This window comes from Synchytrium microbalum (genome assembly GCF_006535985.1).
Source record: "Synchytrium microbalum strain JEL517 chromosome Unknown SmJEL517_scf0016, whole genome shotgun sequence".
NCBI classification, from domain to species: domain Eukaryota; kingdom Fungi; phylum Chytridiomycota; class Chytridiomycetes; order Synchytriales; family Synchytriaceae; genus Synchytrium; species Synchytrium microbalum.
Window position 1 is genome coordinate 42,194 of NW_022158365.1, and position 15,865 is coordinate 58,058.

The following is a 15,865-nucleotide window of genomic DNA, read 5'->3' on the forward strand; positions in this document are numbered from 1 at the left end:
CAGATCTCGAACAAGTACTACAACGTACCAACGGTCTGATCTCCCACCTCCACATATTCAACACCTAGAGCATCGAACGAACAGCGTAGTGGTCCATCGAATTTTTCAGGACACCCAAGACTCTCAGAACTGGATGATGATTCTGTTGACTCTTCACAAATGTTGATGCCCTTGTTGCATGGGAACCATTCCAAACCAACATCATCAGTTACAACAACACAAACCAAACGAAAGTCACCGATCAGCGTCCGTTGCAATAAAACCAATCGCAGGATCGATGATAAGAGATCTCACCCCCCAACAATTTGCCTTCGATTCGCCTGCTGATACCAGTGCTGACGTCACTGACGATGAAGAAGAGGACGATGAGATTGAAGAAGTACTTGCGAAAGATGTGAAATCAAAGCCTGTCAAACCCATTAAGAAGTGAGTATAGATGGTCTAATTGGTATTATGGACCGGTATTAACTTTGGTCTTACTATTTAGGCTACCAAAACTATAACCAGACCATTACCAAAGATTGCCAAGTATGCTCTCATGTAGTGTCGCAATGTTCCAGACATAGATACTAACGTTTACAATTGACTATGGGACTTAAAATTTCGTTGCTGCAGAACAGAAGGAAGCCAGGAAGGAAGCAAGGTAACCTTTAGCATTTGCATTGCAGTTTCAAAACTGAGTATCCACCTAACCCATATTTAAAAAATTGCGAAAACAATTGATCAGGGGTCAAAAGCACTCGGCCTCTCAAAGCAAGCATCTACAGGTGTCTCAAAGGTATGGTGTCGACGCAAGTCCAACCTCACTTTAAACTCAAAAGCTCTAACAACCTTGTCTCTTAGGATCGTGACAAATGGCGAGCTCGTATCAATGTCAGAAGTGGATCCTACTGGATTGGTACCTATGCAACAAAGTTCAAGCTGCTCGTGCTTACAATAATTCTGCTTTGGAATGACTTGGAGATGGTGGCATGCTCAATATCTTGCCAGAAGGTGCATCTCATGGCAAACCAGAGACAATGTCGGACTTGTGAATTTTTTTGTTTGGCACAAAGCCTAAATTATTGTCATTGCTTGTAAAGCTCACGCGTTATCAACAGAAATTCCATAAAACATATTCGCTTTTCCTCGGTAATTTGCAACTGTTTTAATCATCAATATCACGCTGAAACTGACTCTTCCAGTTGCTGGTCTACCTCGCCTGTTTTCAGAATGAGTGACGCTCAACTTGAAAATCATAATCGTGCCGCAAAGCAGACAACGCTCGCTGTAACAACATAGGAGCATCAACGAGTGCATTCGCGAGGTTGGTAGTACAGTATTTGTAGTTGAAACTAGCTTGGCCTCCTTGAGAAAAATGCTTTTGACGTCTTGAATGGTTTTCATGTTGTCACTCGCTTCCAAGTCTAACAACTGACTGTTTGCCGTCAAAGTAGTGCAGCTACTTCTTTGACCTTTATCCACCTGCGTGCAGTTGCTATTTTGGGGCCATGATGGGTCAGCCTACTCACGAGCGAACGATGACATCAAACGACGACGCTCATGCCTTCTCGGAAACACTTGATCGCATGAGAACTAGACTGAAAACCATGAGGGAAATAGTAGAGAAGATGATTAGAGATTGTGACTACTCGTCAGACCTTCCAGATGAGGATGGTGGTTATGCAAGTGACAATAGTGACGTACCGTTGGCATTCTTGCCCCATCACTCTCGCAGAACCTCTGCATCATTACTTGCCGCTAACAGATCCGGGACAAATACTGTAGCGCATGTTACTTTTATGCCTCCATCACCACCCGCCCCAATAGACGAGGATGACTTTTTGGTTGTGTTGAATTCAAACCACATCACCTCAAACACGTCAGGGTCAGTTTGTTTTTGGCTTTCTTATACAAGTGGTATTTTTAACAAGCTTTTATTCCATCACAGAACTGTCAACCATGTACAAAGATAGGTGTGATCGTGAATAGATGAAGGACCAATGGTTACCACTCACAGTGTAAATACATAAGTATACTTAAATACAGTGCATCTCTCCATACCAATCTGATTTGAGAGGTGATGTTTGCCATATTTGGGGTTGGGAGATTGGCAAAAAGTGTAAAGGAAATTCGAAGGAAACGACACGACCCACTGGAACTCATTCTTGGTTGGCCCTTTACTTGTGATCTGAAAACAAATGAATATAATTTCATACGCTGGATTTCATTACCTGATAAGTGAAATGTGACGCCATTTACAACAAATTCAACTGCTCGCCACAAAGAACTTCCGCGAGAACTCTGAAAAGTGAGCACTCATTGGCAACTAAATTCATTGCAACCGTAAGTGCTTCAGCTCCCTTGGCCTAATCCAGCGACATGTCAACTTACACTTTGGACTTTCGTAGAAATCATCATCGCAAACGATGCCATTACTAACAGAAGAATTTGGCGCCAGTATCAAGCGCCGAACCTGCGTAGAAATTCTCTCCATAGTCAAATGGATGATCTCCTACCTCAATGATGACGACAACACTTTTATAAAGCCTGGATTCTCGCCTTCCTCAAGGTCATCGGGACCATACTCAATATCCAGTGCATCAACCTCATCCTCAACTCCTATATCTGATAGTAAACAACCTGCTCCATCATGCGTTGGCTTGGATTTGTTACCTGCAGCTGAAGAGTTTAGACAAGGCTGTGATGGCAAACCTCACAAGCGGGAGGATAGTATGTATGTACCGTACTGAAGACGACGAAGACAATGAGGATGGTGATCATTGCACCTCACAATCACCATCTCCCTCGTATTTACCACCTGCTAGAAGGCCCAAGAACACCTCAAACTACCGCGGAGTCAGCAAGAGCAAAGGAAAACGATGGCGTGCAAGATTAAAGGTCGATGGTCGAGAAAAACAAATTGGAGTATACGCTACAGAGGTCGAAGCTGCCAAAGCATAAGTAGTACATAGAAAGCCTTTGCTGAAATACATTGATACTTTATTTTGAAACGGAAATGAAGTACTTTGAACGACGATCCACCTCTGTTTTCATTGAAAATCGGGAGTGCGTGTTTTTGTGAAGAAGTCTTTCAAGACACTTTGTAAGGTTGATCATATGTTCTGAACATTATTTTGACGCGTTCCAATTGCACGAATTACGGGAAGAACGCCTTTGAGATGTCTTTCACATGTCAGTGCAAACATCCAAACTTCGCAAGGACAACCCCTATTAAAAACACACTTCGTTCGCACAATCCAATTCAACAAAAATGGCAACGGCAGGAGTATCAGGCACCGTCTACACATCAGCTCAACTCAATGGTCACTCCTACGAAGACGACCAACCATCAGAAGATACCAACATCACTGGATATGACCCACTTCGTAAGTTTTTTTCTTTTGTTGGCACGTTTTCAAACGCATTGATTTAATTGATGAACACGACAAAGAGAACACGACTCCGTCCGCATAATATTCACGTCATGACTCCATTCCAACGTGCCTTTTTCTCTCTAGTTCCACCACAAATCATTCAACTCGAACATCCATTGACCAAACAAGGTGCCAAAACGGTCGCTCTAGGCAGAAAACAAGCAACTGCAATCATCAAGGGTGAAGACGATCGCTTACTGGTCATTGTGGGGCCATGCTCAATTCACGACGTGGAAACTGCCAAAGTCTATGGTACATTGGTGACTTCCTTTGACTGAGTCACAGAAAACAGTGGTGTGTGTGTGTTCACCCTAACAAAGTCTTTTTATTACAATAGCTGCAAGGTTAAAAGAAGTCGCTGACAAGTTGAAGGACCATCTATGTATCGTTATGCGTGCCTACTTTGAAAAACCACGAACAACTGTCGGTTGGAAGGGTAATCAAGTTTTTGAAGGCTCGAGGCGATCGTTTCAAGTACTGGAATAACCAAGACGTCATTCATTTATCACTAGGTCTCATCAACGATCCACAACTGGACGGAAGGTGAGTTGCACTTTAAAACCGTAAGGACGTAGAAAAGAGTCTGGCTAATGATTTTTTGTCTACAGTTTCCACATCAACAAGGGTCTACGAATCGCTCGACAATTATTATGTGATCTGACAGACTCTGGAATCCCTGTCGGCTGTGAACTTCTGGATACCATCTCTCCTCAATTCTTGGCCGATTGCATTTCTTGGGGTGCGCTGTGGTTGCCAGACAAGTGCCAACCAAAAGTCGCTCATCGATTTCAAAACGATAGGTGCCATTGGTGCTCGTACAACTGAATCTCAGCTTCATCGTGAATTGGCTAGTGGTGTCTCCTTCCCTGTTGGTTTCAAGGTATTTTCACGGTGACATTGTTTCTTTGTCTAACTGATCTAACCTTCGCTTACACTTCCTAGAACGGCACTGATGGAAACGTCGACATTGCGATAGATGCAATTCACGCTGCTTCTCATCCTCATCACTTCTTGGGTGTGACAAAGCAAGGTCTAGCTGCCATCGCCAACACCAAGGTAAGGAAGAAAATTCGTTTATTCTCGTAGAAGTCAACGTCCTAAATATCTTGATATCATAAGGGTAATGATACATGTCATATCATTCTCCGTGGTGGCAAGGCTGGTCCTAACTATGAGAAGAAATACATTGATGAAACTGTACACTACTTGACAAAATCAAATCTCCCAGCTCGTATCATGGTCGATGCTTCTCACGGCAACTCTTCGAAGAAGCACAAAAATCAAATACTTGTTTGTGAAGACTTGGTAAGCGTCAACAAAAAACATAGTGGATATGTATACTCAATGATATGGCAACTTATAAAAGTTTCTCCCTTAGTGTCGTCAATTACAAGCAGGAGACCCATCTATTGTTGGAGTGATGATTGAATCAAATATCAACGAAGGAAACCAAAAAATGCCAAACGATCCAAAAGACTTGAAGTACGGAATTAGTATTACTGATGCTTGTATCCATTTCGATGATACCGTCATTGTCTTGGAACAACTTGCTGAAGCTCAAGCTGCACGAAGGCGAGTTACTCAACCAGAGCATGTAAGTATCTTGTATAGTTTTGATCAGAGTTTTTTGGTTGCGTGGTTTATTGATTTTTGTATTGTAGTCAAATATGCAATGAGGTGTAAATTCTAGCATTCTTTTCTTCTGACATGAGCAAATATATTACACACATCTCACATTATCCGAAGAGTGTCCTTTTGGTCTGGTTTGTCCTTATGGTTTTCATTGGTCTGGCCCAAAAAACAAAAAGGATTTGTGCGATGAGCACCGAGGAGAAGGATTCGAACGTACCCTCCTGGATTCCGAGATCGGGTATCGTGTCGAAAGTCCGTTCAGGCTAAGGATGCACCGCTCCATCGCCTCCCACCAACCCGCACCGGGCTCACCGCACAAGACACTGCAAAATGTGAGGCTAAGATATGAAACCAGGGTCACTTTTATGAAATGGTTGTGTAAACCTCTGAGGATATCGGCATTTGACGCAAAAGTGAAGTGTTCCAAGACAAAGCAAAGACTAACTCCAAACATCATCTTATCGTCATTCGTGACTAAACTGGATTATTGTCATGATCTACAATCTCGAACTGATACTTCTGCTTGAATCAAGACCACTCCAGGACATCGAACTTGCAGACACAACCATTCTACTATACATGACGCTGAATAAAGCATTTTATGATCTCTAACCAGAGGAAAAGTAATTGCAAACCACGCATCTGCGGATGTATATAAGTAGAAAGATACCTAGCAATGCACAAACGTCTTGCTTGCTTAAAGTGCCGAAGGAACATCATCGCTTCAGAAGCAAAGACTGGGGCTCTCACCAGGAGGAGAGTCAGCACAACTTCCGAAGAATAGTGGTGGAGCGAGAACCTTACTTTCAGAATTTTTGGATCTTGGATGATGTTGGCTATACGATGGATGCAGAAAGCGCATGCTAGAATTCTGCCATGTAACGAAATCGTAGTATCCAGGATGAATTTATAAGCCATCAAAGCAGGTGTTGAAAGTCTGCAAGCGGACGAATCATTGTCATCAAGAAGAGTCGCAAAAAATGACGAAAGACTTATTAAATATGTGTAATCGTTGCATGACCAAGATCTCAAAGTCATTGCAACAAGTGGGTTCGTGGGTGAATTTCTTGGCTGGCGATGAATTTCATGAAACTAAACACAAGCAGCGGCATCACACAAATGAAACGCCAGACTAAAAAGAAAAAAGCCTTTGATTTTTTCTAGCCCAGCTTCAAACTTGCTCCTAGAGCTAAGAGAAGCAACAAAGAAAACAATAAAGCATATTTTGAGGGGACAGACCTCATTTTCGTTGCACTCGGAAAGGCCATAATCACATGCAAACCCTGCCACAATCACATCCAAACGACTCACACTGACACGAACTGACACGAACGTGTCATTCGAGTCAACACAAATTGACTCTTCATCATCCTCATCTTCTTATAATGGGTATCAGTCATCAGCATCAAAAGCTGTTGGGTCTCGACTACCAGCATCAACGGTCGTGGGTGTAGTGCGACCGGTCACCACAATCAAAGCACAGGACGCAAACGCGTATAACAAGAAGAAGAGAGAAGCATGTGATGATGTCAAAGTCAAATATGTGTTGAAATAACCATTCAAAGTAGCCACCGGGGCAGTCAAACTTAAACAGGGGATAAATGTAAGATTTAGCAAAGATATAACTTTGCTAAATCTTGACTTATAAAGCTAAAACTCGGTTTAAGGTGAGAAGAGAGGAGAAAAGTATATTACAGGCATATCATCATATTCAAATTCCTTGTCTTTATCTGCCTATACTTGACTCATAAAGGTAAAACTCGGTTTAAGACACTATGTGTCACACATCTATGTTTCAGCATTGGCACGCGCGCAGTCCACTAGCAGCAACACCTCCAAATTGCTCTCTATGAGAGACGCGGTGAAGTCTGAGTCTTTTCTGAGTGTGCGTTTGGCTCTCAGCACAAGCTATTGTCACGGTAAGGTCTGTGTGCGGATGGTTTGTTACGAACAGTTACGCCGTTTTCATGCATTATCTTTCACACGTAGTCTTCACTCCATTCAGAATAACGTAAAATGTCCATGAAAACACCATGTTGTATCAATACAATTAGAGTCGTTCTCCGGCATGTTGTGTTGTGTCAAACATCCCAGATGTTCACGTCCAATGTCCATTCAAACTCACTTGGCAAGCTGAAATACCAGCCTACTACTGAGGATCCGTATCCCTTTGATCAATACAGGTTGCAAGATAGCTTCTTCTGTGTCACTTTCGTGACAATCAAGCTCTTGCTTGACAATCCAAAGTCCACAAAAGGAAAGATTCAGAGTTTTGCAGCTTATTCTGTCATTACGAGATTAGCTTGTAGGAGGAGTCTGTGTCTGTATCTATATGAGAGCTCATTTGGTGCTATCGTGGTAAGCGCTTGCGCTTTGTTTGTAACGTTATGTCGAGCATTGACCATCGACACAATTGAACTGACGACTTGCCAAAGATTTGCAAGATCTGATCATTACCAGGATCATTAAAATATGCTATCAAGTGGCAAGAGGCGATTAGCATCTCTATTGACTGCTGCAACGCCCGAAGTCAAAGATATCCAGCAGCCAACATCAACCAGTCAAGAGCCAAGCATTCCCAGACCGTAACAATGGATTGGACTGCAATATTTCATTCATGAACTAATATTTAGTGAATCCATCTTTTCAGGGAAACACTAGCAAACAATCTCTTCCAATCGTTGCGACAATCTCGATACTCTTACACACACGCTCACTTTCCTAAATATCTCGAGTCATCAGACAACAAGATATCATTAGGCAATGCTGAAATACGTATAGGTAACGTGTCAAATTGTTGTGACCAAGTGCGCTCGTACACGCTTGAATGCAGAACAATTGCTTGAGACTGATCTTCGCTCACATCATAGGACCACACATATTTTATAACGTGGCATTCTATAGAGTTGACGGCCATACTTATTCATCACCACCCAACTCACCGCGTCCAATAACGTCATCAGCAACAACAAGCAACAAACGAGTCAAGTCTGTCGTCATATTCGAATTCCAGGACAATCCTGGAGTGATGCAAATATATCCACCATGCATGATGGATACTACGTCGAAACAGGAGCCATTTGATGTACGCACGCCGCTGATTGCTCCTCAGACAAAGGCTCTTGAAACACTGAACCTATTTTGTTTTGCTTAGATCACGACAGCATTCTATCTACCAGTATATGCTACTGAACACAAGAAGGAAGGAACTAGTGGACCTCAACAAGGGCTGATCGTGTATATCAAAGGAGCATCACGAGAATTGATGGATGCCATACGGTCGCTAGTCCAGAATCCAAACAATCTGATTGAAGAGATGATGAACAAGGTAGCATGCTTGTTGACGACTGGTTTAGACAACGATACCAATGATTCAATGCTTTTTTCGGCCGTATATGTTAGACCAAATACTTGCCAGTATTGAAAAAAGTCGTTGTGGACTTTCATTCAAGAATACCCGGAGCATCTCCCCCTCGCGGAGTAAGTTTCTGAACTGGACTCGCAAGTCCTGTCTGCAATACCGAAAAAAGGTGGAAGTTTTTTTCCAACAAACTCGTCTTTTCAGGTAAATATCGTCAAATCACTAGCTCCTGCAAATACAACAACCCCGTTAGTCCGACCACCTATTCCAGCAGCACTAAAAGCAACAGCTAGTGGTGTTGTCAAGAGGGCTTATAACAAGAAGAACAAACGAGGTGTAGGACGACCACCAAAGTCGGCGTCCACCATCAAGAAACCACCACGACGTGAATCCAAGATCAGCAGGAATGTTATAGGAATCGAGGAGGAGGAAGAAGAAGAGGAGGAAGAAGAAGACGAGAGTGAAGAAAAATCTGGTGGTGGAGCGGAATCCGAACCTGATGAAGGCGGCCGAGATGAGGATGTAGATATGGAGGATGAAGGACAAGAGATTCTAATCTGAATATTGATATAATCTAATCAGTATGGTCTTGATCTCTCTCGACGGCCTCCCGGCATAACACATATATAAATAGTTGCTGATGTGCAAATATAATCGTGTAATATAGTATCATACAAGAGGATTGTACATTCGATGGGAAGCCTTGACGAGTAAGAAGCATCACATTATCGAGCTTCGAATTGAATCACTAGATCCAAGAGGAATGTAAGTATTTGTTCGTATGAGTACAGGACACATAGCAACATCCATGACGATGCTGTTCCCTCAAGGGGCCTTACTTCTCTTTGTTCGTTTCTTGTACAAGATTCGACCTTCGTTGCAAGTTTTGCATCTAATAGGGAACATTGTGAGTTCATAGAGTCTCAACTCTCTCCTCGCCGCCATGCAGGTCACCCCAATAGTGAGATATCTTACTTTACTACATCTTTGGCCTTAATTTCATTGTCAGCACCACATTCTACAAAGGGTTTTTTTTGGTTTGATGATAAGTTGGCAATCATAGTAGCTTGGATACAAGAGCTGCAGGAAGGCAAAACACAAGCATACCTCCACATACGTAGATTACTTTCTCTGGTTTGCCTCCTTGACCACCAGCGTCCATCTTTGTGAGCTCTTTTCTGTTTTGCAATTTAAGAAAATGTGTAAGCCGAGCTCTAATGCAATGCATGGAATTAATGGCACTACTACACCAAAGTTTGCTTCGACCGATTACCTTATGAGATCTTTAGTTTGATGACTTTGTTACAGCAATGAAATCGATGTGAAAAGCTGGAGAAAATCACGGAATGCCGTCCAGCAAACAACAGGACGGATATGGACATCCTCTACGCGACAGGAGCCAACACTTGATATCAAACATAAATGCGATACACGTGGATATGCTTTTGGAACGTCCGGAAACGCGAAACGTATTGGTCTTTTCCAAAACTTTAAGATTTCATGATTTCTGTTTGTGAACCAAGGTGGAGTTTGGAGATATATGCCAGTGTTGTGTATGTAAACGCACGTCTCAACTTGTCGTTTGCAGGTAGAAACAGCGATAAACAGACTGATTGCCAAGTAAACTAGTTCCTGATCGTCACCTCCCTCAACAACTGTCAAAGCCTTTAACACAGCATTCCTCAAATTTGTCTTAGAGGGTGTGTAAGACCACCATCTCTCGTAGGACGATATCATTACCAGTAGATATATTATCTCTCTCTCTTGTTCCGCCAATCGATATGACTATTACTACGAGGAGGTCAAGTGGTCAAGTCACTAACGATGTGAAGGTCATGGTGCCGTCGAAACCAACAACTAAACGACGAACATCTCGAGTAAAGAAGGAAGTCGAGGACGCCCAAGACGATATGCCTCAGCTACGACACGAGTCGACCACTCCCGTGCCAGATTACGATATGGTGCTTTCGCCGTCGTATGAACCTCATTATTCAGAATTGGATAGCATGAACGATGACTCAAACGCAATCTATACCGATAAAGAGACCGTATCCTCGCCCATGGATCAACAGGAAGAAATTAATCATCATTCTGCTACCGCCGATCGTACACGTCAAACTAGTACTACACTTGACAGCACCATGAGGCAGGACGAACATGATGATTCTGCTGAATCGAGACCAACAAGAGGTTGCAGATTCTCTTCATACAAGTAAGTCCAAGTTACATTTCATTCTCCTTATCCCTCGATTCCACCACTCTCCTGCTCAATCATGAAAATTTATGCTTCATCTTGTGTTTCCATCACCCAATCCGAACGCCATAGTTGTTGACCAACATTTTTTTGTTTAGTGGTTTAAAACCAACTGCGTCGACTCATAGTAATGATGCTCAAATAAAGAAGGAGAGACCGAAAAAGTTGGAGGTGACTGTTGCTCCAACGCCATCAACAACATCACATGAGATTACACAGCCCATCAAACGAAAAGCAGGAAGACCACCCAGGAATAGGTATCCAATAACACCAGCATCCACTCCATCTACTACGCCCATATCATCTATATCTCGAGTAGCACGCAAACTATCACTACTTCCGTCTACCGCCACCACGTCATCATCAGCAGAGTCATTACAATCATTGTTATCTCCCGCAGCCACCCCGAAACCATCATATACAGCATCAGATGATCATACTAGAGATGGCCCATCGTCATCGTCATTCAACAGCATAATATACACTGATCCACCCGCAAATTCAGACAACAACACAGCAAGAACACCCAACATTGTCTTCTCGCCTTGGGACACCAATATAAAATCAGACTATGAAGAGCTCACTCTAGATGGCATATTGGCGCAACAAGAACGATCACGATGGAGGTCCCGATCTCGACTCTTTGATCTACCAAAACGTGTAGGTTACAGACCATACAGAACAGGTGTAACTAGATTAGCTGCTTCAGACTTTGAAGGTTGTAAATCGTCTATCTGGAAACCGCTGGTCGAGAATACTCGATTGCATGAACCTGAACGTGCATTCTATGAGACGCTGTTGGACTATGGATGGAGGGGCACTCCTGTCGGGAGAGCTGCTGTAGGTAGTTGGATTGAAACACATCATTCTACTGAAGAAAAGCTTCGTAGAAGTAGTGTTATCATGCTTGGTGAGTTGTCACATGTCAATTGGTGACATGTATCACTAGAGGATTTGTATTTTTGCCCCACACAAACTTTATGCTCACTCTTTTTTTCTCCGTCTCATCAGATGGTCCTGTTGATGTGAATGAATACATCAGACTCGACTCGGCGGAAGGAGATGTACATGACGATGACGAGTACTCTTCTCCTGCATCATCACCATATGACTTGTCTTCTGAAGTATCGTCACCAGCTGGTGTACCTCACACGCCAATGGATATGGATTCTCCTTCGTGTGGTTCATTCATGGATCATGATGGTCTAATGGATGAAACAACTTCTGGAATTGTAAAGGCCGCTTAAAAGCCTTGAAAGAAAAAGTTTCAAACCTTACTTTACTTGGGTATTGCATTTTTATAAAAAGAAGAAAAAAAAAAATGTCATTGTAAATAAACGTTATCATCATCCTCTCTACATCTCGATTCGAGAACATTGCAGAGCGGCTCTTTCGACGCGAATGACGCGTATAATAGTCGAAACAACGTTTTGAACCAAGTCGAAATCTTGTCTGATTTTGTGTTGACACTTACGCTAATTTGCCTTGAGGTTCGCGTTGTTCTGCCACCCAATTGTTTGACACTTCCAACGACAAACATCATGGCTGAAGTAGCGGCACCAGGTGGACCAGCACCTCCACCTGCAGATGGAGGATTCTTTGGGAACCTCTTTTCCTTCCAAGGCATCTCACGGTAAACATGTTTGAAATTACATTATGTTTGATCAAAATGTAATACGAGCTAACGTTGGCACGTATTTAACATAGGATGGTTATGATCTGGATGGTCACTAATGCTGTAGTCGGATATTTCACTCCAAAACCACCGCCAGTTCAACAAGTTCAGACGACCTCAGAGACTGGTGAATCCATTCTCGTTCCCAAGATTACAGCGTATACGCCTGCCTGGGGACATGGTATCAATTTGGTAATTAGTTTTGTTGAGCTTTTGAGGTTGAATCGCGTTTACTCATTGCCTAGCTGATAATCGCCAACACTGATTACACCTCAAAGCGCTAGCCTTTTTTTCTTCTTTCTCACACCAAACATCTCTACTCTTCTCGCTTTAGGACTTGTACGTATACCTATCTGAATCAGAAGAACACCCCTCATTCTCAGATGAGAAATCCTTGATTTGGTTTCAACCAAACATTCTATTCGGAAACACGTCTGAATATCGACGATTGGATACTTTTTACACACCTTCTGAAGATGTGAAAAACAATGGATCCTTGTATGCTCACATGTACTTGACTCCACATGGTGCAAGTCCTAATCCTGCTGCAAAGAGTTATGATGCAGAGCATACTTTGGAGTACAGTCAGAGTACGTGATTTGGCTGAACCGGCGTTCGTTCGTGCGATCTTGGTAGTTTTTTTTGTCGTCCTTCGTTCTTACGGTTCGTTTTGTGTAGTGGTGACAAGGTATAAACGTATGAAGAAAGTGTCAACCAAGAAGAAACTGGTTGGAGTTGTTGGATATCAATCAAAAGACCCAGAGCCAGTTGTTTCTGAGCAGGTAAAGTGTCAATCACGAAAATCCATGCGCGGACGCTCTAGGATGAATCCAAAATCAAGTCGTACATTCCACAACTTTTCTTATGTAGAGTGAAGAGCACGACGAAGAAGGAGCTGAAAAAAAGAAGGAGGAACTACCAATAATATCATACTGGTGGCCAAACATTTCTATTGCTCTGGTCATGGATCAAAATCAGTACCCTGCTAATCTGCCACCTCACATTATGAAGAGTGAGTGAGATTGAAAATTGCTGGTTGATATCTGATTATTAATAGATTGACACAATTTCCCTCATTTGTTTTGTTAGATGTGAAACTCACACCAGATGGATTTAGCTACTATCCAATCTTTTACATGAATGAGTTTTGGCTGCTGCATGAGAAACTATACCCAATTAACTCGACTACAAGGTGAGCATAAAAATATATGCAGTTGAGATCACTATTAAAAGCTGACTTTCACTTTCTCTTTGAACATTAGCACTTTGGATGTAGCACTACAATTCTATTCTTTATCATCCTTTTACCATCAAATGTATATGCAATTGGATGATTCATTCAAGCAACAGAGTCAAATGATGGGACAGTCTGATGGTGAAAAGGATGAAGTGAAGGTATGAGGATAAAAACCGTAAACTTTGTAAAATGCTTGGCTGTCGGGCTTTTCCACGACTCTCGCTCACAGCTTCTCTGGTATTTGCCAATCTAGCGAATGTTATTGGAAACTAACCCATACTTGATGGGTATCACCATGTTTGTCTCGATATTACACAGTCTCTTTGACTTTTTGGCATTCAAGAATGGTAAAAAAGATGAAGATACCAGAAACTATGACAACGACGAATGTCTAACAATACTCTTTCTTTCAAACTGTAGAGGTACAATTCTGGCAAAAGAAGAAGGACATGGAAGGCTTATCATTCAGAACCATTGTTTGGAATGTGGCTACACAATTTATTATCTTTTTGTATCTGATGGATAATGAAACGTCTTGGATGGTGTTGATTTCTTCTGGAGTCGGACTTTTGATTGAGATGTGGAAGATTAATAAGACTGTTAATGTCAAGGTGAGTAAGGTTATCTGTGAACAGAGTGTCGGTGGTTAGGCCTTTGGAATATCGATGATATAAGCTGTTTTGTTGCGCTGACAAACCATTCTGTTTCAAATCTAGACCAAAGCTACCTTCCCTTTCGTTGAATTTGTTGATAAAGTGAAGGCTAGCAAGCTTGTTCGAAAGACCAAGAAGTATGATGAGGTGAGTGAAATTATTCCTTTGTGTACAGTTTTCAAACAAAAATTTCTCCCGCAACACCGTTGAATAGATCGCATTCAGATATATGTCATACTTACTATACCCATGTCTACTTGGTTACGCGATCTACTCGTTATACAATGAGGAGCACAAGTCATGGTATTCATTCATTGTATCAACACTGGTTGGATTTGTGTACATGTTTGGATTTATTACCATGACGCCACAACTATTCATCAATTACAAGCTGAAGAGTGTGGCTCATATGCCCTGGAAGACTTTCATGTACAAAGGTATGAGAACATCGTTCACATACACGTAAGGTTTTTTTGTTCGGGGTGTTGGCTGACTCCTTCCTCCTTCTTCTTGGAAACTTAGCTTTAAACACATTCATTGGTACGTTGCTCAATTCTACAACCTCTCATCTCATCACGCTCACACTTATACACACCTAGACGACTTGTTTGCATTCATTGTGAAAATGCCTTGGTTGCATCGCATAGCCTGTTTACGTGACGACGTGGTCTTTTTCGTCTATCTATACCAAAGATGGGTATACCCTGAAGACAGCAGAAGAAGGAACGAGTTTGGACAGGTCGGTGAAGATGGAGGCGGTCAAGATGACCTCTCTGATGAGGACGAGGATGAACTTGAAAAGGAGGACAAGAAGGAGGAAAAGAAGGAGGGTGGTGGTGATGTTGACAAGAAGCCGATTGATGGCGCATCATCCAAGGGGGACAAGAAGAGTGGTGTGAAGGAATCGAAGAAAGTAAAATAAATGGGTACACTCATATCGTTTTGTCCGCCACATTTGTTCGTCTTGTATAATCTTAGCTTATTAAACTGCTATAACATGAGCAACCTTTTCTGAACTTGTTGCACAATCTCGCAATCAAGGTGAGTAGTACATTTTCTTGTTGTTTGGAACGAAGGGCAGGCAAAAAATCGGTTTAACAGGCAAGGTGTTTACCTCTGAAAGCTCGATTTTGCTGCACAGCGATGACATTGTTCTTTATTTTTGGTGTTTAGACATCTTACAGGATTTTTCATACACGTAATAATTCTCATCAAACTTTACAAAAGAGCAAACTCGTTTGCAGCGTTGAAAAATTCCGTCTGCAAAGGGGAAGGAGATCGAATAAGGTCCTGCGTTAAACGTTCCAGACGTGCAGCGGCTTGTAAAATGTCTTGACCGTAATCCCTCTCTACATCATTATAATCTCCTCCGTTCGCTTCTTCTCCCTGTTCTTCTTCATCATCACCATTTCCTTCTCCCTCTTCATCGTCTTCCTCGTCATCATCGGCATATTGTTGAAGGGGAGCTGGACCAGTGGCTTCGTCGATTTGATTGAGCTCGGTTTCAGGACCGAGATATTCGGGTGCTGCGTCATTGTATGCCCGAGCTAAAACGAGGGGGAAAACAAAGCAGTGTGAATACCATGTAGGTTAAGAAGCACCATAAGCATGAAACTCACCTGCGTCCAACTCATTGT

The 15,865-nt window shown here is 42.3% G+C and overlaps 2 protein-coding genes across 2 annotated transcripts; both read left to right on the forward strand.

The window, feature by feature from the left end:
* Window positions 1–3,253: 3,253 nt before the first annotated feature.
* On the forward strand, window positions 3,254–5,092 carry SmJEL517_g03173 (uncharacterized protein; the record flags this gene model as incomplete). Its single annotated transcript, XM_031169101.1, has 10 exons — window positions 3,254–3,368; window positions 3,501–3,668; window positions 3,754–3,852; window positions 3,929–3,959; window positions 4,025–4,155; window positions 4,217–4,296; window positions 4,359–4,472; window positions 4,536–4,721; window positions 4,795–5,010; window positions 5,078–5,092. 10 exons carry the CDS (start codon window positions 3,254–3,256, stop codon window positions 5,090–5,092), a joined length of 1,155 nt encoding a protein of 384 aa, XP_031024869.1.
* A 7,112-nt stretch (window positions 5,093–12,204) lies between these two features.
* On the forward strand, window positions 12,205–15,150 carry SmJEL517_g03174 (uncharacterized protein; the record flags this gene model as incomplete). The annotated part of the gene is made up of 13 exons (XM_031169102.1): window positions 12,205–12,296; window positions 12,371–12,530; window positions 12,673–12,928; window positions 13,017–13,120; window positions 13,209–13,350; window positions 13,428–13,530; window positions 13,601–13,733; window positions 13,829–13,922; window positions 13,996–14,186; window positions 14,292–14,375; window positions 14,443–14,665; window positions 14,751–14,768; window positions 14,828–15,150. 13 exons carry the CDS (start codon window positions 12,205–12,207, stop codon window positions 15,148–15,150), a joined length of 1,923 nt encoding a protein of 640 aa, XP_031024874.1.
* Between the last annotated feature and the right edge of the window lie 715 nt (window positions 15,151–15,865).